At 65.4% G+C, this 27,313-nt stretch overlaps 2 protein-coding genes across 4 annotated transcripts in view; both read right to left on the bottom strand.

Moving 5' to 3' along the window:
• Window positions 1-2: 2 nt before the first annotated feature.
• Window positions 3-6,456, bottom strand: CDH15 (cadherin 15). Its single transcript, XM_064519632.1, has 14 exons — window positions 6,406-6,456; window positions 4,321-4,482; window positions 3,885-4,040; window positions 3,656-3,800; window positions 3,397-3,557; window positions 3,060-3,188; window positions 2,761-2,946; window positions 2,430-2,683; window positions 2,205-2,347; window positions 1,874-2,116; window positions 1,543-1,782; window positions 715-851; window positions 476-631; window positions 3-398 (listed from the first exon to the last, which is right to left on the bottom strand). The coding sequence occupies exons 1-14, from the start codon at window positions 6,454-6,456 to the stop codon at window positions 201-203; spliced, it is 2,361 nt and encodes a 786-aa protein (XP_064375702.1). The 3' UTR covers window positions 3-200.
• Window positions 6,457-12,382: 5,926 nt separating this feature from the next.
• The window catches only part of ACSF3 (acyl-CoA synthetase family member 3), a 76,021-nt gene continuing 61,090 nt past the window's right edge, over window positions 12,383-27,313 (bottom strand). For all 3 annotated transcript variants that reach the window (XM_064519822.1, XM_064519821.1, XM_064519823.1), the window contains 3 exons: window positions 17,633-17,767; window positions 16,668-16,779; window positions 12,383-12,689 (listed from right to left, as the gene is read on the bottom strand). In XM_064519822.1, coding sequence (XP_064375892.1) covers window positions 12,572-12,689; window positions 16,668-16,779; window positions 17,633-17,767 — 365 coding nt within the window. In that variant the 3' untranslated portion in view covers window positions 12,383-12,571. The remainder of the gene's footprint in view (window positions 12,690-16,667; window positions 16,780-17,632; window positions 17,768-27,313) is intronic.

Here is a 27,313-nt window from a genome sequence, read left to right as displayed (position 1 = left end):
CCCCCCGGTGCATGCACGTGTGCAGACCTCTGCAGCCAGCACCTCGTGCACGCACGTGTGCAAGCCGGCCCCCTCGTGCACACGTGTGTGCAAGCCGGCCCCCTCGTGCACACGCGTGTGCAAGCCAGCCCCTCCGGCACACACGTGTGCAAGCCGGCCCCCTCGTGCACACGCGTGTGCAAGCCCCCTCGGCGGCCCCGCTACTGCCCGTAGAGGTCGGCGAGGCGGCGGAAGCGCGGCCCCCACTCGCGCAGGTAGTCGTAGTCCTGGTCCTCGTCCTCCAGGCTGGAGACGAGGGAGCTGAGGGGGCTGGCGACCGAGCCCGAGCCCTCGTAGTCGTAGATGAGCGCCGTGTCGTAGGGGGGCACGCCGGGGTCCCCGTCGGCCGCCTCCAGGCCCTGCGGACGGGGGGGGGGGGTGCCGTCAGCGGGGGTGTGGGGCTGGGGCTGCAGCTGTGGGGGGGGCTGGCCCCCACCTCGTTGATGAAGTCCTCGATGTCGGCGGGGCTGCTGGGCGGCTTGCGGGGCGCCGGCGGGGTGCCGAAGCCCAGCGGGGCGTCGCGGCGCAGCGGCCCCTTGCCCCACGGCGGCAGCAGCCGCGGGTGCCGCAGCTGGTCCATGTCGTAGGCGTCCTGCGGGCAGAGCCGGCGGGGGGGTCACGCCGGGGGGCCGGGCCGGGACCCCCCCCCCCCGGGACCCCCCCGTCCCCGCTCACCTGGTCCTCCTCGCCGCCGCCCTGCTCGTCGTAGTTGAGGATGTTGTCGCGCATGTCGTCCGGCGAGCGCCGCAGCAGCCCCTTGCGCAGGGCCCGGCGACGGCCCCGCTCCCGTGCCACCCCCAGCAGCGCCAGCACTGCGGGCAGACGCCGTGGCACCGCGGGACGGGGCGCGGGGACCGGGCGGGGGGCCGGGGGGCTGGGCCGGGGGGCTGCGGTGGGTGCGGGGGGATGGAGTAGTGGGGAGTGCTGGGTGCCGCTGGGATGGGCGATGGGGGATGCAGGGAAGGGCTGGGACGAGGCCGTGGGGATGCGGGAAGGAGTTGGGATGGGGAGATGAGGGATGTGGGAAGGGGTTGGGACAGAGGGATGCAGGAAGGGTTGGGATAGGGCAGTGGGGATGTGCGAAGGGTTGGGATGGGGAGATGAGGGATGTGGGAAAGGCTTGGGACAGGGTTGCCAGGGGTGGGATGGGGCACGGGTGGGATGGAATGGCTGCAACTGGGATGAAGATGGGACAGATCAATGAGGGAGCTTGTTATGGGGGTGGGTGTTATTAGGGGGGCAGCTGGGGTTGCTGAGATGGGGTGGAGGTGGGATGGGGGGGGGGGCCCTGGCCAGGATGGGGTGATGGGTGGGGTGGGATGGGGGGATGGCGCACGCGGGTGGGGTGGCCAGGGCCGTGCTGCCCAGCATGGGGCACGTGGGTCCGGGCGGGATGGGGCAGGACGGGGTGAAGGGGGCCGCGGCAGGCGTTGCCTTAGGGGCTGGGACAGGCCGGGGCGCCTGGGCGGGGGCGATGGGGGCCGGTTTCGGGGTGTCACTCACGCAGGAGGAGGAGGACGCTGCCGAGGATGATGAGGAGGGCGCCGAGGGTGACGCCGGCGCCGGCGCTGGAGGCGGCCAGGACACCGTCCTCGCAGGCGCCGTCGGGGCCGCAGGGGCACACGGAGACGTTGAGCAGCTGCTGCCGCTCCCGGGGGGGGGTCCCCGAGTCCCGCAGCAGCAGCGGCACCGAGTAGGGCCCCTCGGGCAGCTCCACCAGCAGCGCCAGCACCGCGTGGGTCACTGCGGGGGGGGGGGGGGGCACGGGCAGCGTGGTGAGCGCGGCCCCCCTGCCCTCCACGCACAACCAGCCCCCCCCCCCGGCGCCCCTCACCGTTGTATCGGGCGACGCTCCAGTTGCGGGCGAGCTGGGGGTGCTGGGGGCTGAGCTGGAAGTGGAAGGGGGCGCCGTGGGGGGGCCGGTCCTCGTCGGTGGCCCCCAGCAGCAGGCGGCCGCCGGGGCCGGGGCGGCCGCAGACGACGGCGGCGGCGGCGGGCGGCTGCAGCAGGGGCGCGTGGTCGTTCACCTCCACGATCTCGATGGAGAGGGTGCCGGTGGCGGAGAGCGGCGGCTGGGCTGCGGGCGGGCGGGCGCAGCGGGTCAGCCGGGCGGCGGGGGGGGGCCGGCGGCGGCGGCGGCGGCGGGGGGCAAAGGGGGGGCTCACCGTCGTCGCGGGCCAGCAGCAGGGCGATGTACCAGCCGCCTTGCAGGAAGGCGGCGGGGTGCAGCAGGCGCCGCTTGGTGCGCAGGGTGCCGGCGCGCGGGTCCAGCTGCAGCCAGTCGGCCGGGTCGTAGAGCAGCCCGTAGCTGCGGGCACACGAAACGCCTACGGCGGGCTGCGGGGACGGGGACGCGGGGACGCGGCGGCGGTGGCCCGGCCCCCACTCACGTGAGGGTCTGCAGCTGGCGGGTGTCGGGGTCGCTGGCCGTGTAGGTGGTGACCTCGGTGCCCGGCGGGGCGCCCTCCAGCACGCTGACCCGCCGCGGGTTCTCGCGGAAGACGGGCGCCTCGTTGACGTCCCGCACCCGCACCCGCACCGTGGCCAGCGCCCGGGGGCTGCCCGCCGCCGCCGGCGCCAGCGGCCGCTCGTTCTGCACCGACACCGTCAGCTCGAAGCGGTCCCGCGCCTCGTGGTCCAGCGGCTGCGGAGCGGGCGGTGGCGTCAGCCGCGCCTGGGGGGGGTCCCGGCCCCGGCCCCCGCCGCGGCCCCCGCGCACACCTTGGCCACGGAGAGCACGCCGTCGTTGGTGTAGGGGTCGGTGCGGATGGCGAAGGCGCCCTCGGGGTCGCCCTCCAGGATGGTGAACCTGGCCAGCCAGTTGGGCGAGCCGGCCAGGTCCTTGTCGTGCACCAGGATCTTGCCCACCTCCACGCCGGCCGCCTGCTCCTGCACCTCCATGGCAAACTGCGGGGCAGCGGCGCGGGGCTGGCGTCCGTGGGGCGCGCGTGGACCCCACGGCAGGACCTCGCCCCGCGTCCGGCCCCGCGTCCTGCCCCGGCCCCCTGCCCCACGGCTACCTCCTCCTTGGTGAACTCGGGAGGGTTGTCATTGATGTCCTCCAGGTAGATGACGGCTGTGGCGGTGGTGGCCAGCCCGTCCCCGGACATGTCGGCCACCTGCAGCGTCAGGTTGTAGACCCCCACGGCCTGCGGCGAGGACGGGGCGGGCACTGAGACCCTCTGGCCCCACGAGCGTGGAGGTGGCCCCGTGCAGCCTGTCCCCCCGGCCGGGGTGGTCCCCAGGGCTTTGCTTGCACAAAGCCATGGTCTTGCTGGCCGGGGGGGGGGGCCCCGGCTTCTCCCCCAGCCCTGGTGCCACACTGTGACCCCCCCCCGGCCGCATTCCCCCCCGTACCTCGCGGTCGAGGCCGGGCCGCGCGGTGCAGATCTCGCCCGTGGTGGCGTTGATGCTGAACATGCCGGCGGAGCCCTGCTCCAGGATGGAGTACCGCAGCGCCGCGTTGTCCGTCTCGGGGTCGTCGGCATCTGTGGCCTCCGCCTTCATCACGCAGGTCCCTGCAGCCGGAGCGGGGCCGTGGTGGGTGCTGCCGGGGGGGGGGGGGGGGGTGCACCCCATCCCAGCGCCCCGGTCTCCCCCCGCGCGTGGGACCCACCTGGCTCGGCCCCTTCCACCACGTGCCCCGTGAAGACGTCCTGCTGGAAGAGCGGCCGGTTGTCGTTCTGGTCCACCACGATGATCTCCAGGTCGGTGGGGTCCTCCAGCGTGGTGCCGCCCAGGTCCAGCGCGAAGGCCTTGAGCTGCGAGCGGGCAGCGAGCGCATGGGCGCGGGGCTCGCGGGGACGGCGGGGGGGGCACCCTGCGCGGCCGCGCCGCGTCCTTACCCGGTAGCGGTCGTTCTCCTCGCGGTCCAGCATGGCGTTGAGGAAGACCTTCCCGCTGAACTTGTCGATGGAGAAGATGCCCACGGGCTCCTCGTCCACCCCGGGGCCCTTGATGCTGTAGATCACCCCCCCGGGCTGCTGCTTGTCCGACTTGATCTGCCCCGGGGAGAGCACGGCTGGGTGCGGGGGGCTCAGCCCCAGAGCCCCCCCGAGAGCCGCCATGGGCCCCCCCCCAAGCACCTGGGCTGCCCTGAGCCACCCCCTCCTTGGGATACCCGTGCCATCCTCTGTGTCCCACTGTCCCTGCAGTTCCCCCCCCCCGCCCAGGGTCCCCTCATGCCCCTCTCCCTGCACAGTGCCCCCCCCACCCCATCACTGCCCCCCATGCCCCCCCGGCCCTGCCCAGCCGTGCCCCCCCCGGGGCGGCGGTGCCTACCTGCACCAGGAGGTGGGGGACGCGCTTGTGGTTCTCCGAGACGCTGATGGGGGGGATCACCCAGGCCCTCTTCACGCGCCGGGGACCCTCCTGGTGCCGCCAGGCCGGGCGCAGCGGGGGGCTGCCGGGGGCCGTGGCGCCCGCCTGGGCCGGGCCGGTGCCCTGCGGGGACGGTCACGGGGCTGCCAGGCGGCACGGGGGGGCTGCACCGGCCCCACGGGGTGCAGGGGCCCCCCGGCTCAGGGCTGCCCCCCTGCCAGGGGTCCGGGACCGGGGTGAAGGTGTGGGGGGGGGGGGGGCAGCGTGCACCTTGAGGCCCCCATGCAGCGGCGGGCGGCCCGGGCACCGCGGGAACCGGGGCCGGTGGGTTCCCGCAGCCCCCCCGGGGACAGGCCACCCGGCCTGGGCACGCGGCCACGGCTATGAACAGCCGGCGAGGGCTGGACTGGCCCGGCGCCGTGGTCCAGGGGGTCCCCAACATCTGCAGCCTTGGGATGTGGCCCCCACATGCTGCCGCCGCCCCCGGGCATGGCCCCGCGCCCCGCGGCGGGGAAGAAGGGGTTACCCCGGCTGGCAGCGCCTGGCCGGGCCCCAGCCCACGTCACCGCACCGCAGGGACGTGGCAGCGAGGGCGGACGGGGCCGGGGACGGGTTAGCGCAGCTGGCCCTGCCGGGGGCTGCAGCTGGGGGCACGGGCTGGGCGTGGGTCAGGGGGCTGCTGGGGCTGGGGGGCTGCGGGGCCGGGGGTGGGGGTCGAGGGGCTGTGGAGGGGCTCCGGTCCCGGGAGCTGTGTGCAGCCCCCCGCAGCAGCTGCTCCTGGCCCCACGCAGGCCCGGGGTGGGGGCCTGGCTGCCCCCCACGGCCAGCGCCAGCCCCACGGCCCGGCTCCGTCTCTGGGCAGCCGCGACTCCTCCGGCTCCGTCCGGGCTCGTCCTCGTCCTGGACCCCGGGGCGCCTGCTGCCCCCCAACCCGGCGGCTGCACCCGGGCGGCTGCACCGAGGGGTCCTGGGGCTGCACTGGGGGGTCCTTCGGCTGCACCGAGGGATCTTGGGGCTGCACCAAGGGGTCCCGTGCCTGCACTGAGGGTCCTGCAGATGCACTAAGGGTCCTGTAGCTGCACCGAGGGGTCCCACGGAGGGGCCCGGGGCCATGCACCCCCCCCCCCGCCCCCCCCAGATCCAGCCCTGCCGGGGCCTCAGGAGTGGTCCCAGGTCCCGAACCTGCTCCGGCCCCTTGAGCACCCTGCCACGGGGCCGTGGGGCCGGTACCCGGGCGCATGCCTGGCCCCTGGAGCGGCTGGGGCCGTGCTGGGGTGGGGTGGGGGGGGCTGCGTGCCAGCTCCCGCAGACGGGCAGGACTGGGGGTGCTTTCCGGAGGCGCTGCCCGGGGGCCGCTGTCCGTCCTTCTGTCCCTCCGTCCCCGGAGAAGCCCCTTCCCGGCAGCTGGGGCCTGCCAGCGGGTGCGGGGGCGAGGGAGGCTGCTGCCGGGGGTTTTGGGGGGGAGGGGGGGGCTGTCCTGCAGGTCCCCTTGCCCTCCCCTGCCCCAAGCACCCGCCCGTGGGGCCCAGCCCAGAGCCCCGAAGCCCCCATGCAGCCCAGGCCTGAGACCACGGTGAGGGGCTTTGGGGGGAGCATGCATGGAGGGGGGCCGGAGGGCTCCAGCTAGGTGGGGAGGGGAGGGTGTTTCTTAGCACCAAACCACCCCCCCCCAAAATCCCATCTCGCAATCCACAAATGCATGAAGTGCCCCGGAGCTGGACGCTGCCCCCCAGCTGCCCCCCACCTCTGGGGTGTGAAATGCCCCAGGAGGGGCACGGAGACCCCTTTGCTCCCCGTCAGCCCCGGGGATGCTCCTCCGCGGGGCCTGGGATCCGGCCACCCCCCAGCATGGTGCCACGGGGAGCAGCTGCCGGACACGACGGGGTGTCCCCTCCCCAGCTCCGGCCCCACCAGCCCCTCTCCTGGCCGGTCCCGGCCCCCCATCTCGGTCCTGACCCCCCCCCCCCCCACCAGCCATCCCTGAGCTGCCCCAGCACCGTGGGGCGCGGGGCCCTGGCCGTGCCCCCCCCTCCCCGCGCCCCTTACCCGAGCCCAGAGCGGGGCCAGCAGGCAGGCGAGCAGGAGCGGGGTGCCCATGGCCGCGGGCGCTGCTGCCGCGCGGTGCCTCGGGCAGGGCTGGGCGCGCGGAGCCGCTCGCCAGCCCCCAGCTAAAATAAACCCGGGGCTGGCTGAGTGACAGCACATGTGCCGCGGGAGCGCCGGGCCGGCTGGCGGGACGCAGGGGGCCGGGGCAGCTGTCCCCACGCCGGCTGGGCCCCCGCCGCCGGCCCCCCTGCCCGCGGCCCGGGGGCCACGCTTAACCCCGGCCATGCCAGCGCCTGGTCGTGGGCACTCGGGGCTGAACATGGCAGCGCTGGCACCGTGCACTGGGATGCAGCAGATGGGCAAGGGGAGGGGGGGAGGGGGGGACATGGCATGGCCAGGCCAGAGTCCCGCGTGCCCCATCTGCTAGGGGGCTTTGCTCCGCTCTGCCCCACCGTCCTGCCGTGCGCGGGGCTCCCTGGTGCATCCCGGGGTGCTGCAAGGCAGCAGCACCAGAGAGGCCTCGTGCAGGAGCCTGGCACCCCCAGGGCACCCGCCCAGCCCCGGCTCGCTGGGGCTCCACAGCTCTGCCTCCCCGGTGCCCCGTCCCGGGGTGCTGCCGCGCTCAGGGTGCACCAGCCCGGGGGGGGCACGGGCCCGCGGCTGCGAGGGAGGCCGGGCGGCGCGGGGCAGGAATGCGGCAGTTGTCGCGGGGCTGGGCGCCGCGGGCCTTGGCGGCGAGGCATCCCGGAGGAATGTCGCGCCACGCCGGGCGGGCAGCTGCCGGCCCCCGCTGGGGTGCTGGCGATGGCGGCGGAGCAGTGCTGAGCCCTGCACGGCCCCCCCGGGGCGCAGAGCCGGGGCCCCGCACCCTGTGCACGTGGCTGTGGGTGCAAGTGACCCAGCACGCTCACTGCACGAGGGTGCACGGGTGCCGGTGCGTGTGCAAGCGTGCACACATGCAGTCCGTGCGCAGTGCCATCCCCCATTGCTCCAGGGGTGCGTGCACACGCCTGCACACGCCTGCACACGCCTGCACACGCGTGGCTGTGTGGGGCTGTGCATGCACACAGGCTGCCTGCAGCGCCCCGTCGTGTCCCACCCGGCCTCCCGCCCGCCCCGGGGGGGCTGAGGGCAGCCGTGCCGTGCCAGGGCGGGGGGGGCCAGGCCGGCTTTGCCGCGCTGCGCTGCCAGGCCGCGCAGGTGCCGGGGCCATCTGTGCCGCGCCGGGCGCTGGAGCGGGGCCAGGCAGGCCGGGCGCGTTGGCTGCGGCCGGGCCTGGCTCCCGCGGGCTCCGTGGGGAGAAGCCCTGGGAAAAGCCTGCGGCTCCCGGTGCACGTCCTGCGGTGCTGCTGCCCTGCCAGGGTGACGCCGGCCTCCGGGCCGCGGCAGTGGCTCCCCGTGCCCACAGCTGCCCAAAAACGCTGCGTGCGTCGTCGGGGTGCTGCATCCCCGTCCCCATCACCACCGCGTTATTTTGCCACCCGGGAGCCCAGCACGGACGGGGTGCAGGAGCACCCAGCACCCCAGGAGACACCCGCTCTCGGCAGGGCTGGCGGTGGCCTGCGCGGTGCCCAGTGGCCCGGCTGGTGCCGGTGGCCCAGGCGCCGGTGGTGGCTCGGTCCAGGCAGCGCCAGGAGCCACGAGGCCGCGGCACCAGGTGGCAGCATCGGCCCGGCCATGGGCGCCCGCCACCGTCCCCGCACCCCTGGGTGCCACCCCCAGCACCCCGGGGTGCACCGATGCCCGGGACGGGGCCGCGGCGTGCCGAGGGGCCGCGGAGCGCCTGGTGCCCCGTCCCGGCAGAACGGGTGCGCGTGGCCTGTCACCCGCCAGCCCAGCTCCCCTTTTTGGGACAAAGTGCCCTAATTTCCCCTTGGCACCGGGCACCTTTTGGGGAGCGCTGCAGGATGTTCATGGGACAAGGGACACGCTGGGGCCATCGCCACCGAGGCCAAGCAGTGGCCGGGCAGTGGTGGCCTGGGGGGGCAGCAGAGGGGACAGGAGGGCAGCAGGCCTCCCTTGCCTGTCCGTCTGTCTGACCCCAGCCGTCCGCCCCGCGTGAGCCCCGTGCTGGGGAGCTGCCCCGGCGGCCGAGCGGATGCTCCGTGCCAGCGGCGCGGTAGGGGCTCGACGATGGGCACAACGGACGTCACGGGCTCTGCAAGCGGCAGCCCCAGGCCGCGGTGCCGGCGCTCCCGCGGGAGCTGTGCTGTGCCCGTGGCAGTGGCTCTGCCCCTCCTCGCCCCCCCGTCCCACCCCACCACCTCCTGCCTCGCTGCCGGGCAGAGGGCCCCGAGCCCGGCCAAACGGGCACCCCCCCCCCCGAGCGACGCCTGGGAGGGATGGGGCAGCAGCCGGGTCCCCCAGGTGCCACCCTCTGACCTGCCACACACGGTGTGTCACGGGACATGGGACACGGCGGGGCAGCCTGTCCTGGGATATGGGGACAGCCAGTCCTAGGGCACGGGGACATGGGGGGGCAGCCTGTCCTGGGACATGGGGGCATGGGGACATGGGGGACAGCCTGTCCTGGGACATGGGGGCATGGGGACATGGGGGACAGCCTGTCCTGGGACAATGGGGACAGCCTGCCCTGGCTGCTGCAGGAGCTGCAGTGAGACCTCGACGCAGGTCTCGAAATTGCCCCGTCCCTGCCATGCCCAGGGCTGGGTCAGAGCTGGGAACCGCGAGGTGCCGGCCACCAGCGCAGCAGCCATAAAGCAGCCGGCGCTTTGGCTTTTATACGGCAATGAAAGCTAACGCCAGCTATAAAGCACGAGAGCAGGTCCCGGCATGCCGGCCCTGAGACCGGGGCAGGGAGCGCCGGGGCCGGGGGCACTGCAGGCTGGGGCGGTGTGTGAGCGCGGCTTCCCTGGGGACGTCCATCACCCCGGCCCTCACCGAGGCGTCTGGGCAGCATACAAACCGCTTGGACCAGTGCCTCTAACAGGATCAGTTTCGCAAGGTGCTGCCCAGGCCGGGGCAAGTGGCCCGGGGCGGCAGGGGGACGGGGACGGCCGAGGGAGGTGGCCAGTGCCGCCGGGCGCCCGTGCAGCCACGGGACCGTGTCACCGCCGCCGCGTTAAAGACGCTGCTTCGGGTGGTTGTTGTTTTAATGGTTTTATTGCGCGATGCCGGGCCAGGTCTGGCAGGCCTTAATGAAGGAGATTGATGGCTTAATAGCCCGCAGCCGTTCCGGGGTAATTGAATGGTTGTGTACATATGATCAGCGCGTCGAGGCGGACGTGGCTCGCAAGCGAAGCGCCTGGAGCGGTGGGGGGCCTTGGCACCCCCTCTGCCCCCAGCCGCAGCATCCCCGGGGCCGGGCCAGGTCTCCGGGAGCTGAAACCCCTCGCCAGCCTGCTCAGCTCCCAGGCGGGGAGCTGGGGTACCATGATGAGGCCTTTTAACGAGGCTTTTAACGAGTGGCTTCCGTCTATAGCGGGGATGACTTGGAGCTGGAGCAGGGAGCCCCATCGGGCCCCCCCCCCCCCCCCGGGGCTGGAGCCTGGCCAGGCACACAGGTGTGTGCATGCCTGCGCACACCTGCAGCCCCCCCAGCCCGCCATGTGCTGGAAATGACCCCAGATACCAACTCTGCATCCCGGCAGGACCAGTTCCCGGGGTCCACGAGGGTGGCCCCATGCCCAGGGGACCCAGCTGCCCCGAAGCGCGGGTCCATGGGGCAGGATGGACCCAGTGCCGGGGCTGGGCACGGTGCTGGGGCTGTCCCCACGATCACCAGCACCCAAAGGCTTTGCCGCTGGGCACCCTCCCTGCAAAAGCCACCTCCGAGGAGAAAACCCAGCAGAGCCGCCGCCGGGGCCCCGCACCAAGGTGTGAGTCAAACTACTCATTTTAGTATGTGACAACCAGGTGTTTTACAGTATTTGCTACCTGTGATCATCCATCAAAGCAATCGATAGCATTCCTGCAGAGTTTTATTAATGATCTTGTCACCGGGCTGGTGCTGGGTGCCTGGGGTTGTCGAGAATGATAGATCATTAAGAGCTTTTGCTGCTATTTATTCTCCAGTGACCTTGTCTCTCTCCATTGTTGCTTGCTTAAGAGTTATGAATGTGAGACATGATAATTTGATATTGATCTATTTGGTAAGTTAAAAAATTTACTGCATCGTTGATGTTTTAACAAAGGATCCGCTCTGTCCCTCTTGCAGCCCGGGGAGAGCTGCTGGTGCTCGGCAGGGCCGAGGCGGGTGCCGGGCCGGCACATCCATCCCGCGCGGCTGCGGCTTTTCTTCCCGTCCCCGTCCCTGTCCCCAGCCCTGCTCCCCTCTGCCCAGCCCAGGCATCTGCCAGATGTTCCCTTGATGGTCACCAATTGTCCTCCCAGATGTTCTGGGCTCTGCTGACCCTAAGGAAGGTGGCCAGAGGAATTGCTTTTTGCTTCCTGCATCCAACACGACCTGCGTGGCCGCTCGGCTCCTGGGAGTGACGGTCCCTCCCTGGCTTTCCCCATGGTGCACGGGACCCTCCAGCCCACGGCGTTCGCTGTGGGGGGCTGCGGGGCCCTGCCGGCGTTAGGGGCTGCGCTCAATCCCTTGTCACCGGGTGCAGCGTGGTCGGCACAGCCTGCATGGAGTCGAACAGGGACACACGTCCACTTACAAAGGTAGAGGTTCTCAATACTGCCATCCAGCCCTGCCCCTCCTCGCTCCCTCTCTCCGCCTCCTTCCCGAGACAGGGTACCACGGCCAGGGGAGCCCTCGCCCTGCGGTACCGGGCAGCACGGCCCGCGGCAGAGGCTTTTCCTCCAAAGCCGGGGTGTGTGTGCTCATGTGTGCATGCATGTGTGCGCATGTGTGTGCGTGCATGTGTGCATGTGTGCGTGTGTTATTCAGTGTCAGTGCACACAAAGGCTCCAGCTTATCCGGCCTGTGCAGAAAGGGCCGCACGTCACCAGCTGCCAGCGAGGGGCACCCGGGCTCCCTTGGAGCCCACCCATGGGTGCTGCCGTTGCTGCTCCCCTTTGAGGCACTCGCTAAGGCCAGCAGCTCGCGGCTCCGCAGCGCCGGGGCACCTCCGCTCGCACCAGCGTGGCCCGGCCCCGTGGCCGCCGCTCCGCACCGGGGAGCCCTGCGGGCCTGGGAGCACCGTGGTGGCTGGGTTATTGATTGCGGGCTGTATTTATCTGTGCTTGTCTCATCACCGCTTCTTCACATCTGCAGGGGACCAGGCAGTGGCGTTTGGTGGCACATGGGGATGGACAGATACCGATTTGCTGCAGGTCATCTGGCCGCCCCACGGAGACCCGGCGCCCTGCAGTGGGGGCTCAGGGCTCTCCCCCTCTCCCTTGCTACAAACCAAACTGGGGGGAAAGTGAATGCGTCTGTGGGAAAGGGCAGAAAGGGAGGCAAAATGACCAGGCATCACCGCAGCTGGCCGCAGCCAGGAGTTCAATCTGAAGAGCAATTTCATCTGGGGATGAGCTGCACGTGGCCTGCGGCAGGGAGCTGTGAACAGGAGCCGGGATGAGCATCCGGAGAGCCAGGCGGGGACAAGGCGCAGGAGCCAGGGCTTCCTGCACGGGCCTTCCCACCCCGGAGACCAAGTCTGGCAGGCTGGTACCACCCCGGCCACCCTCCACGTGTGTCTGAACACGCTGGGGCCAGCGAGGTCCGTCTGCACCCGTCCCAAGTGCAGCAGCACTCAAGGTGGATGGGGAGGGCTCGTCATGTGGCTTCGGTTCGAGGAGAGACGAACCCCGTGCTCGCCCGTGTGTGCTTTGGCACAGGCGAGACCTGCCACATCAGTGCCTGGTACCAACGGCAGCCGGCGGGGACAGAGCACCTTTCCCGGGGTGGCCCAGCGGGCACAGGCTGCCTCCTCCTCACACACCTATGGAGCCGAGCAGCCCCGGGACGCTGCCAGCTGCCTCCCTCCGCAGGGTTACGTGCTCCTACGCAGGGAAGGAGAACCTGCAGCTCTAGGTCAGTTCAGCCAAAGAGACGACTACATGGGATGAATCCCGCTTTTATTGGACTTTATTCCATGGACAAGACTGTGACCACTGCAGTGAGCCCAGAACTGCCACTGCTCGTCACTGCTGGTACCCAGACAGCATCGTTTCAGAAACAGCCCCTGGAAATGGATGCAGCACAGGACCAAGCACCCCCGGGCTCCTTGGCCTGGCCTGAGGCTGTGCACTAGGACGGGTAAAAGCGCCGCAGAAGATCCTTCTTGTTGACTTTTCCCATCTGATTGCGCGGGATCTCCTCTACCACGATCAGCTCTGTGGGGATGGTGTAAGGTGCCATGGTCTCTCTGCAGCACAGAAACACAGTCCGTTAGAGCCGACCGAAACCTGTGCTTCCAGCCCCTCTGCCTCACAAAGTCTCTCCCAAGAGCTCCCAATGCCGCAGGCTCTCCTCGGTCTGGGGGAGATTCGCTCAGCCCTGGCAGCAGACTTGCACTCTGCAGCTAGTCACGGCCCCAGCCGCGGCTTTGCCAGACGGCACCATTTAGGGCCAGACACCGGCCGACCACTCTTGCAGCAGAGCACGAGTCTGTACGTGTGCCTGCAGCAGTGACGGCCCTTACCACTGCTGTCCACGGGGCCAACGTGGCTCCCGTCCCTCCTGCCTGGCAGCGAAAAAGAGGGTCCCCGTGACCCGAGAGGCTCAGCCAGAGCTGCGCACGGGGCGGTGGATGGGTCTGCACCCGCGCCTGGAGGATACGGCCGAAGGGGGCTGCAGCACGAGCAGCTTCGGCTGACCACAGACCGTAGCCTGACTCTTCCCTGAGGACTCAGCGCAGCTCTTGAGAGAGCAGCAAAGGTCCGTGCTGCGCAGGGGGAAGGAGCCACCCGCTCTGCTCCGAGCTGACCCCGGCACGGGGCGGTCAAGGGGGTCGTCTCACATCTGCCGAGAGGCACAAAGGTGTCGCAGGCAGGTGCCTGCTCGACCTCCGCTGCGCTGACACCTACGAGGCTTCTAAGCAGCCGCCTGACGACGACCTGGAGAGTGATGCACCTGCGGTGTCGGCTGTGACAAGCCCCGAGGGGACCTACGGGTCTGACCAGCCCCGCCTGGGCCCCCAACCACACTCTGCCCACGGCCCAGGAGCCCCGCAGCAGCTCGGCCCTGGGGCTCCGTCCCGTCCTGAGCTACGGCACAGGCGTGCTGTCCCTGTCCTGTCTCCCGGCGTGGCCGCAGCCCCGTGCTGCAGACAGCTTGTCTCCCGGACAGAGCCCGCAGATGTACGGCACAGCTTGTCTCCAGCCCCGTCTTGGCCTCGGCTCCCGGACGGACTTTGGAGCCATGTTGTTGCCTGTCTCTGGCCTCGTCTCCTTTTCCTCCTGACTGGACCCTGGTTGGACCCTGGATCTGGTTCACCGGGGGCTGCTGATGGACCTCGTTACCAGCCCCCGGCCACACCGCCGCCAGGGCACTGAGCTGGGTACGACACGTCCTGCCAGCGCCCCAGAACACCCGGCCGCGCCGTCAGGAGGGGGCACAGAGAGCCCGCAGCAGGCAGAGCTGCTAACGGAGACGCGGCGACGCTCCGCGCTGCAAACGGCAGGGGCAAAGGCAGCGCGGCAGCACCAAGGCAGCCGGACCCTGCGCACGCTGCCCGGTCCCAACCCAGCGGCCCGGCACCGCGGGCGGGCCCCCTCCCCGAGGCAGGCGCTGGCGGCAGGCCGCGTCCCCCTGCGCACGGCAGCGCCCGCTCTCAGCCCCGGGCTCACGCCGGGCCCGCGGCGGCAGGGAGTCCGAGCGCGGAGCAAGCTCGCACCGTCCCCGTGCCCTTCGAGGAGCGCGTGTGGGCGGGGAGGGGGGGCTCGCTGCCTTCTGCTGCCTGTGTGTCACCGACCTGGGGCCATGCCCGGCGCTGGCAGGCAGCGTCCTGGCGCTGATCCTAACGCGAGATGCCAAGTCTGCCGAGCCCTTCCACCGCCGCCGCGGCCCTCCTCCCCGCGAGCCCGCTGCCGACACCCCCGCCATATGGATGGCTCTAACTCAGGATGGCGCCTGTCACCGGGAAGCAAGATTGGAGGCGAAAGCCGCAAAATGAATCACTCTGAAGAGGGACATGTGTCTCCTGCCAGGGAGTGCGAGAAAAGGGCCAAACAAATGTAAGTGACACATAAAATAAAGGGGAGAGACAGGGCGAGAGGGAGAGACAGGGACGGAGGGGAAAAGCCAGTGTGGTGCCTGCAGACAGCACCGTGGCAGCACACGGGCAAAGGGCACCACTCTCCTCTGAAGACCCTAGACAGCGGCTGGCTGGTTCCTCCCGCATCTCAAATGGCTTTTGCTTAAAGGGCTGCCGCCCTTGCTCCGCACAGGCACAACAGCATCACGGCTGGCCTGCGGAGCGCTGGGAACAGCGACGGGAGGGACGGGGCTGGAGCACAGCTCCGAGAGCTGCTGCTCCCCAGCAACAGGCAGGACTGAAGGGCAGCACTGGACCAGGCAAGAAAAAGCAGGAGTACCAAGGTGCTGCTGCGCCCTCCCAGGAGCGCTCGGGCAGCCCGGCGGGAGAGGGGAAGGTGGGCACGGAGCGGCCAAGCACAGCTCCCTGCCGGGGCCAGGAGCCCACAGCAACAGCCGGTGACTCGGAGAAGAGCAGCCCGCGGGGCAGTGCCTCCAGCAGGCTCTGGCACCGGGGCAGCGACTTCTCTCTGTGGGCTGTGGTGGCCTTTCTGGGCTATCATCTCTTTAGGGGTTAATGAGGGTCATGAGATACTGGAGCAAGGATGGAGGGACCTGCTGGAGACACCAATATCTCTGCCACAAAGCTCAGGGACGAGCAGCCACCGCATGGCATGTCCAAGATCTCTCCTTCTCCATTCTCCATTGCTCCGGCCCTGCACTGGGGCCCACGGATGGTCCTAGACGACGAAGCCCAGAGTACCAGCTAACCTGGTGGGGATCGGCACCTACTGCGACCTGTTGAGCCCAGACAGGTGGGAGAGCCTCAGGGAGAGACGGCATCAACACAAAGAAACCAAAGCTGCTCACTGCTGCGGGCTGTCCTGGGAGAAGCAGGAGTCCCGGAGGACTGGTGGCCAGAGGGTTAACACGTGCGCGCAGGAAGCAGAGGTGCCAGCGGGAGGGATGGCAAGGCATGGTCTTGGCCACTCTGCCCAAGCAGCGACCAGCATGGGTTTGGTTTCTTTGTTTGAGTCTCTTCCCCCACTAAGTAACTGTTTAATCAGAGCAGCAGCCGGCCAACTAGCATCTTCCTTGCATTTGCTAAATCGCAGTCCCCCAACTGTGATTTTTGCAAATCCAGGGGAAATCTTTAATTGGCTGGCTGTGCAGCCCCTGATGAAACAAGTGCTCCTACTGCTCATGAAATAGCGCCAGCCTTGCCAAAAATATCCACAGCCTGAAGGAGGGAGTTGCCAGGAAAAGGAAGAATCTACTATTAAAAATTCTGCTAAGGGAATATTAGCACTAAACCCAGTGACTCTTCTTCCCGTCTCCCAGCCCTGGCCCCAGCTTGCTTACGTTCTCCTCCTGCAGCTAATGCCCACAGCCCCAGCCCTGGCCACCCCCCTGGCCAATGTGAACGGTGAGGCACAGGCTTCCATGCTGAAAATGTTGCAGGATGGCAAGCTTCTGACCTGTGCCACGCTCTCCGGGATGGCACAGGCCAACGGGTACTGTGATGCCCACAGGTGTTGGTGTCCTCCTGTGCTCCGTACCCCATGGAGAGGTCTCTGGGATTAACTGGGGACTGGCCTGAGCTGGCTTTCCAGTAGGTAGGGAGGCAAGCAAGGAAAGCCGGCAGCAGCACTGGGAAAGAGCTGAGCAAATGCTCTTGCTTCTGAGAAAACATGAAGCTTCCCTTCTCGCGTCCCTGCCTTAGCGCTCGCTCCCTGCTGCACTGTGCTTTCTGTACGTGGGTGAGCTCCGGGCTGATGACAGCTCCACTGATTCACTGCAAAGCACCTGCTGGCTACTGGGAGCACTGTTCCTACTGCCGCGGAGTAGGAGACGCTCGTCTGTACCAAAGAGGCCATTTGTCAAAGGCACTTTTAGGGTGAGAAGCCCATTCATTTCCATTATCTCGTGTGCTTGGCGACTGCCTGGTAGAACCGGTGTTCTTTTCTTCATCCCTAGAGCCTGAGGCATGACGTCCTGCTTCCAGCCAGATGCTCACCACCACCACCACCACCCCTTCATCCCTCCTTTAACCAAGTCCTCACAGGAGGATGCTGCAGGCCTTGAGCCTGCCACCCCGCCAGCCCCGCCTGCAACGCTGCTCACCGTGCAGCGCCCCGTGGAGTCTTACCTGGCCCAGTCCTTCAGGTCCCTCACGGACAGCATCTCCCCCTTGCGCAGCTGCACGACCGCGCTGACCCGCTGGCCCCACACCATGTCCGGGGCCCCAATCACGGCCACGTCTGCAGAGAGAGCAGAGCATTCGGCCTGGGAAACTCGACCAACTTCTGGCGATCAGAGGGTGGGCGTAAGAGATGTTAGGTGGGCAGCAGTGCCTGTGCGCGGGGAAGAGGAGGGCATGGACGAAGATGGTATGGGATGTCAGTAGGAACAGCAATCGGGCTGAAAATATCAGGGACTTTTGTGCCGACACAATCCCAAGAGCAGAGCTTTTCACCACGGAAAAGGCAGGAAGCCCCATGGCTCGGGTGATTTAGAGTCAGCTGGGAGGCTAGTGAGGAATACAGAATTGTGCCGAGCCGGGGGCACGGCTTCTAGCCCCTCGCACAGGGTCACAGACAAGGTCAGGACAGATTTAATTAGCGTCTCATTTCTAAAATCAGATGAGCGCTGCTGCTGACTCGGCACCCAGCTGCAAGCTTCCTGGCTTCAGCCACGAGAGACGAGCAACGGCGGCTTTGAACGCAGTCTGCTCTTCACGCAGACCCAACCTCGCTAAGGGAGAGGCTGCGCAACAGCCTCCGGGCAAGAAACCTCAGGCAGCCTCACGTCCGCATCCTCCGAGCCGGGGCTGTCACTCGAGCCCGGCTCCCGCCCGCCTGCTCCGCTCAGCGGGGCACACACGGGGACGCGGCGCAGTGACATGGCAGCGTGCTCCCGGCCGGAGCAGCGCGTCACCGCGGGCAGCTTGCGGAGAGCCGGGGGGCTGCGGCTACGAGCGGTGGTCCCAGTACTCCTGAGCTGAGCCTGCTTGGGGAGGGAGGCAGCTGCACCGGCGGCTCTTTGCCCTGAGCCCGGCCTGCCCGCGCGGTGACGGCCGGCGGGGACGAGGGGGCTCGGCGGAGAGCACCGTACCTGTTATGTGCGGGTGCGCCAGCAAGTGACGCTCCACTTCCAGAGCACTGATTTTAAACCCGCCGTTCTTGATGATGTCTACCGAGGTGCGGCCCTTGATCCAGTAAACGCCATCTTTGTACGCTGCCGTGTCTCCTGCAAGGCAAAGCGGGCTCCATCAGCGGCCGCTCCCGTCGTTTCCCCGTCCCCGGCGGTGCAGACGTGGTGCCCAGGCGATGCCCCAGGCAGGCTGAGCCCGGCTCGGCATTGCCGTGTGCAGGGAACCATGCTCGGCGCAACAGTCGACAGCGCCTCGGCAGAGACCCCGGGGATGGGGCGCCAGCCTGCCTCCTCCCCCCACCACGGCCCGCTCCCAGGGAGGCACGGAGGGAGCAGCCGCTGCGCCCAAAAGACCTTTCCCAGCAGACCCGCAGCTGCAAGGGCTCCGTGCACGCGTGTGTGCACGTGTGTGCACGTGTGCGTGTATGCACATGTGCGCGTGTGCGTGCTGACCACGGCCAAACCCCGTGAGCCCCTTACAGCCACCTCGCTCTGGGGACGCCGGTTGCTAACGTCCCCGCTCGGGACGGGGACCGTCCCCCACCGCCGTGCGGCTGTCGACGAGGACGGGTGGGGGGAGGCGTCAGGAGAAAGCGCCTGTTGGAAGCAGCGCGTCCCATTCGACCTGTCCTTTCGGTGGGCTCGGGGGCGGAGGGAGGAGGCGGGTGGCAGGTGTGATGCAGTAATTAGGCGCTCGTGCCACGTCGGGGAAGATTGAGGAGAGGGGTCATGTCAGCACAACCTGGCTAAATGCTTAACAAGCTGTTGCACTTTGATAGCTACTTAAGATGATTACTCACACTCTGCTAATAGAGCCTTTGCCAACCGGTGGGCGAGGGGGGGGCTCAGGACTTCGCATTTCAATTTCAGAGCCTTGATAGCAGCACCAGGGGGCCCTTAGCTTTAACCTATATGTCAATCTCCATTCTCTCTTTAATGACACACACTTCCATTGTGTCCACACACCGAGCCCGCTCCCCCACCGCGGTTTCGCTGACAGACCTTATTTCACTGCTGGCTGGAAAGCTCCAACGCAGAGATGACACAGAGATTGGCAGCATGAAAAAGCAGCTCCCAACAAAGGCCTGAGCAGAGTAAATCGGCGCCGCTGGGGCTGCCCGAGTTCCCACGCGCGCTGCAGAGCTCCGGGCTCTCGCTAGAGCAGCTCTCGCCCGACCTGCTCCAGGTGCAAGTCAAAAACCTGAGGAACGAGGACAGTCCGGGATCCTGGACCCCGGCGTCTCAGGCCATGAACCTGCTGAACCTCTGGTTGGGGCGAAAGCGGTGCAACGAGCACGCCAAAAGCACTGTGTGGACTCCAGGACAGGCGCAGACCTGAGGACCTTGTTGGGTGGCCCAGGGGACAGCCTCCCCACTGCCACCTCCTCCCCAAGGACTGTGGGCACCCCAGTCATCTCTTTCAGAGATGAGCAGCTCTTTTTGTCCCCCAAAGGTCCTCTCTGCTGTGCTGGGGGACGCACAGTGTCACCCAGGCACGGGTGAGCACACCTCTGCCATTCCCTTCTTTTCGACGGGGACAGTCACACTTCCAGACTGGCCTGCGGGGCCAAGTGACATGGATCCAACTCTTCTCTGCGGAAAGCAGTTACAAACACGACTATGCCAAGTAAAAGCTCTCTTTGATGCAGGGACATGCCCTCTCCTAATCCTGGTGCTTAGTGACCCTTGCAGATATTAAGAAATGCACTCTGACTCCTGAATTCCCAAATCTGGCCAACACTGCAGCCGTGCAAAGAGTTTGCCTCCAGACCCGGCTGGACCCGTTTGCTTTAACTCAGGAGACACACTATGCCTCGGTCTGGTCAGAGCCAGATCATTCTGACATTAGGCGAGCTTAGAAGAGATTTACTCTAAAAGAAAGGGCCACTTTACAAAACTCGAACCAAAGGAAAGCTGGAAAAGGCAGAATGCAAACTCAGAGCACATTTAGCAATATGTTGCCCAAGCTGCTGAGCTCCCTTGGGGGCTGGCAGCCTCTGCTCCCTGCTGCTGTGCCCAAGATGAAATCCACCTCCTTTGCATCCCCCTCTTCTCCTCCTCAGTTCTCCTTCTGGCCCTCTTCTCCACCAGGGATAGTGCTTTTGTAACAGAGCTTTTAGCACGATGATTAGACTCCCCGCGATGTTCAGCGTCTGGCCTCAGTGGCACCTAGCGCTCACCCGAGGGGACGTTACCTTCGCAATGCTACAAGGACTTCCAGTCCCAGTAGCTTCCAGTTCACCTCTGGCACTCCGAAGAGGTTGTGCATGGCATAACACAAGCGCAAAGGCTTTGAGCACTTCCAGATTTGTGTTGTCACAGCACTGAAAAGTCGGAATTCCTTCCAAAATCAGAGCTGCTCCCCAGAAGAGCTGGGTCCCCACTCAGTTGGGACATGCCACAATTCTGGGCGTCCCACGTTGCTCAGATCGGCCAGGAAATGATTAATCGCTCACATATTTGCTTACCTTCCTCTTGGCGCTCTCGCACAGAGCATGGCCATGTATTTTGAAGGCTGTCTGGAATATTTTAAAGTTGTGGGAAATTTTTAAACTAGGGTGCTCTGGATATTTGGCTCCTCGGGGTTGAAAGGAATTCACGACTGCTGTGACAGACTACCTTCTGTGACCAGGTATCAGCGTGGTCTGTGCGACTGACACAGAAGCGGAGAGTGAGCATTAATTAACACGTGGCACTGGGGACTGGGGAGCCACAGGCTTTCAGCAGTGACATCAAGAGCTGCTTATTCATAGAGAGAAGACAGGGAGAGGAGAGGGAATTCGGACCTGGTTCTGTGACACATGGTTCTCGTGTTGCTTTTCCATATTTAAGTGGACTGAGGCTGCCGCACTTCCATCGTCTTTGGTTTCATGATAGGGAGAACGGTCTAAGAAATGGACTGGATTTGTGGGACAGATCTAGCTGGGGGCAGGAGATTTACCTGAACCGAGGTCCCCTGATGTCGACAGCTGAAGTTCCCTGTGGCTAACTAGGTTACTCACTCCCCTTATCTTTCTTTACAGCGAGCAAGAACTGAATCCACATTTCCGCGTGCCCTTGAGTCAGGCAATCGGGAGGCGAGGTGTCGCCCACCGCCGATTTCTCCAGCGCGTGTGTGCAAAGCAAACTGCTGCACGGGTGCTGGGGTATCGGAGAGGCCAACTGCCAGGCAGGAGCGTTGCACGGGAGCCTCTGCTCTGCTGGGCTCCCCGTCCCCCCGGTGCACAGGGCCCTGGCAAAGCGGGACACGCAAGCCTTACCGCAGCCTGGTCTCAAGACTGCTCTCAGATGCTGTTTCCAGCCAAGGAAGTCCCTGTTCGCCGAGCTCCAGCGGCAGGAGGATCCCGGCAGCATTTCGGCCGGGACCGTCTGCGCCGTAACAAAACACCTGAGCCGGCAGCAGCCGGAGCTCCCCGCGGAGCCGGTGCCACGTGGCCCAACCGCGGCAGCCCCGCAAGCTGCGCGGCCGTGCGGCGGGCGGGCGGGCGGGCGGGCGCTGCGGCCCGGCGCTGGCGAAGGCTGGGCTCCGTGCCAGGCCGGCTCAGCTGGGCGGCAGCTGGATCCAGGCTGCCTGGGGTCGAGCCTGCGCCAGCCTCTCCGCGCTGCCGTCCCCTGCCTTCCCGGGGCTGGCAGGACCCGCGCGAGCGGGCTCACGGCTGCCAGCGGAGCGGTGCCCCTGTTCAAAGAGCTGCTGCTTCCACCTCGGAAACGTGCGCTTTGGGGAAGGCGCGCTCCCCGAGCTGTCACCGTCCCAGATGTTCACGCAGCGGCGAAAAGGAGGTAACAGTCGTTCCAGGTTGGGCAGAGCGGGGGCTCGGCAGGCGGAAGGAGACCCACGCCTCGCTGCTCACCTTGGACCCCCGCGGTCCCCACGAGCACGACCACTGCTCCTTACGCAGACGCTCCCCCAGCCCCACGCTCAGCACGCCTCGGCAGCGGGGCACGGCAGGCGTTTGGCGTTATTACCGTGATTACTGCGAGCTTCGGCGACGAGCTCTGTAATTTCTCCCTGTCTCTTTCTTTCTGTGTCTTCCCCCCTGTAAGCCGAGCTTCAGAGCCGCTCTGTCACTTCCCTCGGTGACAGGACGGAGCATACTGTGCGTGTCGCTCCTCACAGCTCCGGGGGATCGCCGTCCGCGGAGGACAGCCACATTACCCTCTGCCCCGCGCCATCTGCTACCAGCCGAGCACATCAAGACGGCTTGTAAGCCGGCACAGCCAGTGCAACAGAGCGCTCGATGCTGCCGGGCCAGCAGGGATTTCCTGCGCCGGGGAGACTAGTTAAAAGGATGCTGTCGTTTGCTTAATGACTCTCCCCCACATGCTCCCTTAAAACAGTATTAAAAGCATCATTCCCGAACCTGAAACTGCACCAAGGCCCAGCGGCAAGGGCTGCTCCCTCCTCCCCGGGGCTCCGGACACTGGTCCCTATCCGGTGTGCCCAGCGCTCCGGCCCCAGCCGCACACAGCCGGGCTCAGCACCTGCACGCGGCCCGGCAGTCACCGTCGCACGCGGTCCCCCACGGCAACCGGAGCTTTTTCTGCTCCATTACGCAGGCTTCCACCTCCACAGGGCTGCAGATTGCTGCGCTTCTCACCCAGCCGTCTCTGCGCACTTTGCTGGTACGGATACCCCCTCCCCAGGCTGCCGGGGAAACGGAGACGACGGGTGGGACTGCTGAGCAGGGAACGGCGCTTTTCTGCCAGAAGGGCACACAACCTTCCCTGCCACGTTTCCTGCCCACCCTCCTGCCCAGCCGGCCACGCTCGCGGCTCCCGGGGCGCCCGGGGAGCACCCGGCACGTCACCGCGGGAAGGACTGCGAGGGGGCCATAAAACTCTGTGTTCAGTATTGAGCTGCTTATGTGATCCTGCTCCAGAAACACCATCTCCGGCTGCGTGAAACGGGGACAACTGTCTTTACTATCGCCTAGCCGCTTCTCCTCCCTGGACAAGACTGTAAAGCCTTCAGGGCAGGGCTACCCCGCTGCCAACGCGGCTGCGGGCGTCCGTGCTGCTGCCGGCAGACCGCTGCTCCCCCCGGCACCCAGCGCCTTGCACCTCGAGGCCAGGCCCGTCGCGGGGAGCGCGCTGCCACACACGCCACCCGCTTTTTAACTCACCCCGCTTTTCGGGTGTTCCACCTCTACGTGGCATCTCTGCAGAATGGGACCCAGAGCCTTGGGCTGCCCGAAGCTGCACCTCGTCCTGCCCCGGCAGCCTCGCGGCAGTTCTGCTGCAGCAGCTGTCCAGTGCTACCGTTATTTTATCTTTAAGAAGACTCACGTGAGCTCACAGAGGAGAGACAAGCCCAGCTTGGGAGAGCTGAACCCCAACATCACAGCGCCCAGGGCAGCAACCCCACCACCTCTCCCCCCTCCGTCGGCATCGCTCCCAAAGCCTTTTCCCGTCTTGCTGCGCAGGAACCACCCCAAGCAACCCACGACAGCAGGGCCAGGACAAACGTGCCCGTGCTCAGGTGCCCGCCGCGGCACAGAGACAGAAAGAGGATTTCCTTCCTTGCAGCCAGCTGCGCGGGGAAGGAGATTTGGGAGGATGAGAAGATCGCGGTCTCTGACACCGCGTCTCCGCCTCTGCTTGCTTGGGACCCCTCCGACCAGGCTCGTTCACCAGACAAAGCGGGGAGCGGAAGAAGCCTCTGCTGTGCCTGGCTCCGCTCCTGCGCCCAGGCACAGCTGATGCTCGCAAGGCCATGGGATTATTGTTTCCCTGACAGCAGCCGTCACTGCTACCTTTGGATTTGTTTCAAGATGCTCCGTGGGCATCTGTTCTGCGAAATGTTAAAGGCTCTGCTGCGTCACATACTGAAAAGGCTCCTGCACCAGTTGAGCTGGGGGCGGGGTGACGGCACGGGAGTTTCAGGCAACGCTATATATAACACGCAGCAGGCTGGCACGAGCGGCACAGCCCTAAGCAACGAGGGAAGAGACGCGGCCGGGTGGCCGGGCCAGCCTCCCCGGCGAGCTGCCTGGAGCACTGCCCGCTCGGCGCGCGCGGAGCGAGCTGCGGACGTTTCATCAGCGTACGGGCACCGTGGGTACCGCTCCATCCCAACCCGTGGTTACCGCAGTCCTGGGCATGCACTGCACCATCAGGTGCCGAGTTAAAGGCAAAAAAGACCTTTTTCAGACCACCTTTGTGTTAAAAATGAAGCTGTTGGGTAAGATCGTTTATATTTGTAGGGAAGGCTTGTGCATAGTTACCTGGAATTGGCTGCTGTACCTTAAACGCGTGCCTTACCCAAACGCACGCCCTAAAGCAGGCAAGCTGCAACAGAGCCCCTGTTCCAAACCCAAACTCCAGAGCGTTTCTGCAATGACAGCTTCTTCAAGTTGCAAAACACTTGTTAGAAAGATGAAAGAGCCCTTGCGGTTCTGCCAGCACGGATGTCCTGTGGCGGTTACTCTGCGTGCCTCCTTTGCAGAGCGGAGAGCTCTCCCGGTAACACGGCGCCCGAACGGCTTTCCCAGGACACGCTAAACAAGGGCCTTTTTTGTCCCAAAGAGCTACAGAAGCAAAATCTTCCCGGACTTTCTGTGCTAGCACCATTGCACCCCGGTCAGCTTGATCCTAGCAAACACTGCAACAGTTCTACATCAAAGCTGTCGTAAGCAAATATTTGAACTAATTATTGACTAAGAGAACACTTTGGCTGGAGAAATGAAATGCTTAACCTCTTGGAGAAGTTCTGAGATAGAAGAAATGCACAGGAAAGACCCAGAGTTTTCAGGTAAAGGAAGAGGAACAGGCTCTTTAGCCTGTTTCAGATCTAGAGCCAGGAGTGTTTTAGGACTTGCTGGGAAAACCCTGAACACTGAGATCAGATGCCTCTCGTTACAAAGCACAGTCACTAGAGAATAGCAATAATGTCGCCCTCATAATGGGTTTGGCCCGCTGGGCTTCATTAGGCAGAGGTGCTTGGTAGATGGCTGCTACCCTCAGCCCTGCAGAAGCTGCATGCCAGGAGGAGTCCGCTATAGACACAACCACCGCTGCGAGCAAGGCGGAGCGGAGATCTCACTCGCTGTTCACCAGGACAGATGTTACCTGGGTGCCTGGAAGGGTGGAGAGAGAAAAGACGGATTGGGAACATGTGCTGCCAGCCTTGATGCAACGACACTGTCACCTCCGGTCCCTTGTGAGAGCTTCAGCTGTGGGTCTGCGAGCAGAAAACCAGCACACTGAGACTACAACAGAGCAATGGGTCACTACACTGACTTGCAAACTGTTATATGGACTTTCCTGGCTTCTAGGTTTTTCACTACCTCCACGTTATTTACAACCCTTTTCCTTTGTGTCTAATGCTCTGCAGAGAAGTGCCAGCCTTTTTCCAACAGGCACGAGGTGCCTCCCCACCAGACGAGGGGAAGGACAGCTCGGGCACCAGAGGATACGCTCTGCAACGTTTACCTACCAGAGCCACGCACTGCCTACCAACGCCACAAACGAAGCTCAGCCCTCGAGCATCAGATCGAGCACGTTTTGCTGTTTGCAGCCACAACATGAAAAACTGCAACTATCACTTCCCTGGCTGCTTTACCAGAGGGGCTTGAAGCAGAACAGCCCCAGCTCAGATGCTGGTAACTCTCAGGCAGGATTTACTTAGGAAAGCTGCAGGGAAAAGCAGCAGGAAACAGATGCCAGTGAATACAGGAGTCAGGAGCTGAGTTCAGCCTCGTGCACAGCCTTCCCAGGGTCCCTCCAGGCACGAACAGTGTGGCTAGGACAGCCTGGCCCCAACGCAGGTCTGACCTCAGTCCTGCTTTCACAGTGGCACTTGTAAGAGATGGCACATGACAGAGGTGCCTGGACAAGACTGTCCACAAAGGCCAGACCTAGCTGATGCTCAAAGGGCAAGAGCAAGAAAGAGGGATGGATGGTTTAAGAAGATATTGTCCAAACACTGTGTTGGAAGTGGACAGGAGGTGTTAGAAGAAGCACTGCACACAGCTCCGGCGCTGGAGAAGGAAGCCTCACCCCGCTCTGTGTATTACCCAGCCTGGCTCGACCGCAGGGCCCGTGTTTCTGCAGATGCAACCCCTGAGAGACCGAGAACCGGGACAGTCGTGACTCCCTCTCCCCATGGTCAAAAGCACCCTGTGGCAGGGTGGTCCGCAAACTTCCCCGATACCCTTGTTTGTAATCATGCAATGCTTTTGTAGACCAAGTACAGCACAACAGAAGGTACTGGGAAAGAGCAAAAAATCCCTTTGAAAGGAAATGTATTTTGATGAGAAGCAAAAAGTAGGTTATTTTACCCTCCTGCCATGGCGGCAGCCAATTCTGTCATGGGGAGCTCCATGGTCGGATGCTGCAAAACCCATGCCTCGGCGCAAGGCACAGCCCTTGCCCAGCGTGAACGTGCTCCAAGGCAAGGCTAGGCTCTGCGCACCTCCTTCTCCCACCCTGATTATCTCGCTAAGTGATTTGCTCCTGGGGGAAAGTGCTTGCAGACCCAGCAGGTTGGAGCTGCTTGTTTAACAGGCTCCTGGCTGCTGGAGTGGCTTTTCCAGGTTTCCGAAGTGCCTGCGTAAAAATGTGAACATGAGGAGTCCAGAGAGGAAAGTAACATCTCGGAGGTGTGGGGAAAGCTAGCGGGCAGGAGAACGTGTGTTTGAAGTAGAACAGAATATTAATCAGGGCCTTTGTTGTTAATGAATCATTCCAGATTTTACAAACTAGTCTCGACCGTGAAGAGCCCAGGCTGGTGCTACTCGGAGAGTTGGGGTGGAGAGCAGGGACCTCCCAAACCCACCTTTCCACCAAGGACACTGTAAACCAGAGTGACACGGAGGAGGCGTGCAGCTGCCTCTCTGGGGACAGTCCCGTGCTCTGCCCCGGACAGGCAAGGGAACCTCCACCCGAGCTCCCTCACTTCCACTCTGCAGGTGACGTGCCCGGGACAGTCTCCGGTGACGGCCCAGCCTGGAAAGTGCTGCTAGCTGCGCAGCCGGCAGTGCCAGGGCACTGCATGCCAGGGAACCATCCACTGCACGCTGGAGAAAGCCACCACGGGCCACAGCCTCCACCGCAGGGACACGGGTGTCACAAGCCGGGTGGCCAGGTGCTCTTCCAGCACGAGCCAGGTGGTCGCTCAGCTCCAGCTGCTTCTCAGCAGAGCTGGCCCTTCAGGGACACTGGATTTGACACGCTTTACCCGGGGGTTCAGAGGACATCAGCTCTAACCCCACCGCGACTAGACCGTCCCCACCCCGCCACGGCATTTGCAGCACACTCTTCCACCATCAGCTCGCTCGGCGCACATCTTGTCACCTGCGCTAGCAGAGGAACGAACGGTTCAGCCGCTTAGCTCTGCTTGCAGATGTGGGCAGCTCTCCTGGATGTACCCGTTTGCTCGGCCAAACTAGAAACTACCTCTGAGAAAGTGTTTTAATCGGTCATGCTCCCCTGCAGAAGCGAGGCCTCCTGCTAGAGCTCCGCCGGGGGATACGCTGCACAGCCCCTCTCAAAGCCGCGTCCCCGCTCTAAGGGCTGGGGTAGGAACGGAGCCGTAATCACCGTGAGAAATGAACACTGACCGCTTCAGCGTGGCTTCGCATTCCAGCTGCACCGAGCAGAAAAACAACCTTAAGCCAACTCTGTTCCCCTTGACATGCAGCT

This window comes from Dromaius novaehollandiae, chromosome 13, assembly GCF_036370855.1.
Source record: "Dromaius novaehollandiae isolate bDroNov1 chromosome 13, bDroNov1.hap1, whole genome shotgun sequence".
NCBI classification, from domain to species: domain Eukaryota; kingdom Metazoa; phylum Chordata; class Aves; order Casuariiformes; family Dromaiidae; genus Dromaius; species Dromaius novaehollandiae.
The sequence above is the reverse complement of the archived record's forward strand: the minus strand, read 5'-3'. Positions and strand labels throughout refer to the sequence as shown.

What these genes read in the sequence shown, in the direction of transcription:
- CDH15 (XM_064519632.1), bottom strand. Translation starts at nt 6,456, where the DNA reads ATGGGCACCCCGCTCCTGCTCGCCTGCCTGCTGGCCCCGCTCTGGGCT. An exon ending in TCCCCCACCTCCTGGTGCAG is followed by an intron (nt 4,041 to 4,320) that starts GTAGGCACCGCC and finishes TCCCCGGGGCAG; the next exon opens with ATCAAGTCGGACAAGCAGCA. An exon ending in TCGAGGACTTCATCAACGAG is followed by an intron (nt 399 to 475) that starts GTGGGGGCCAGC and finishes CCCCGTCCGCAG; the next exon opens with GGCCTGGAGGCGGCCGACGG.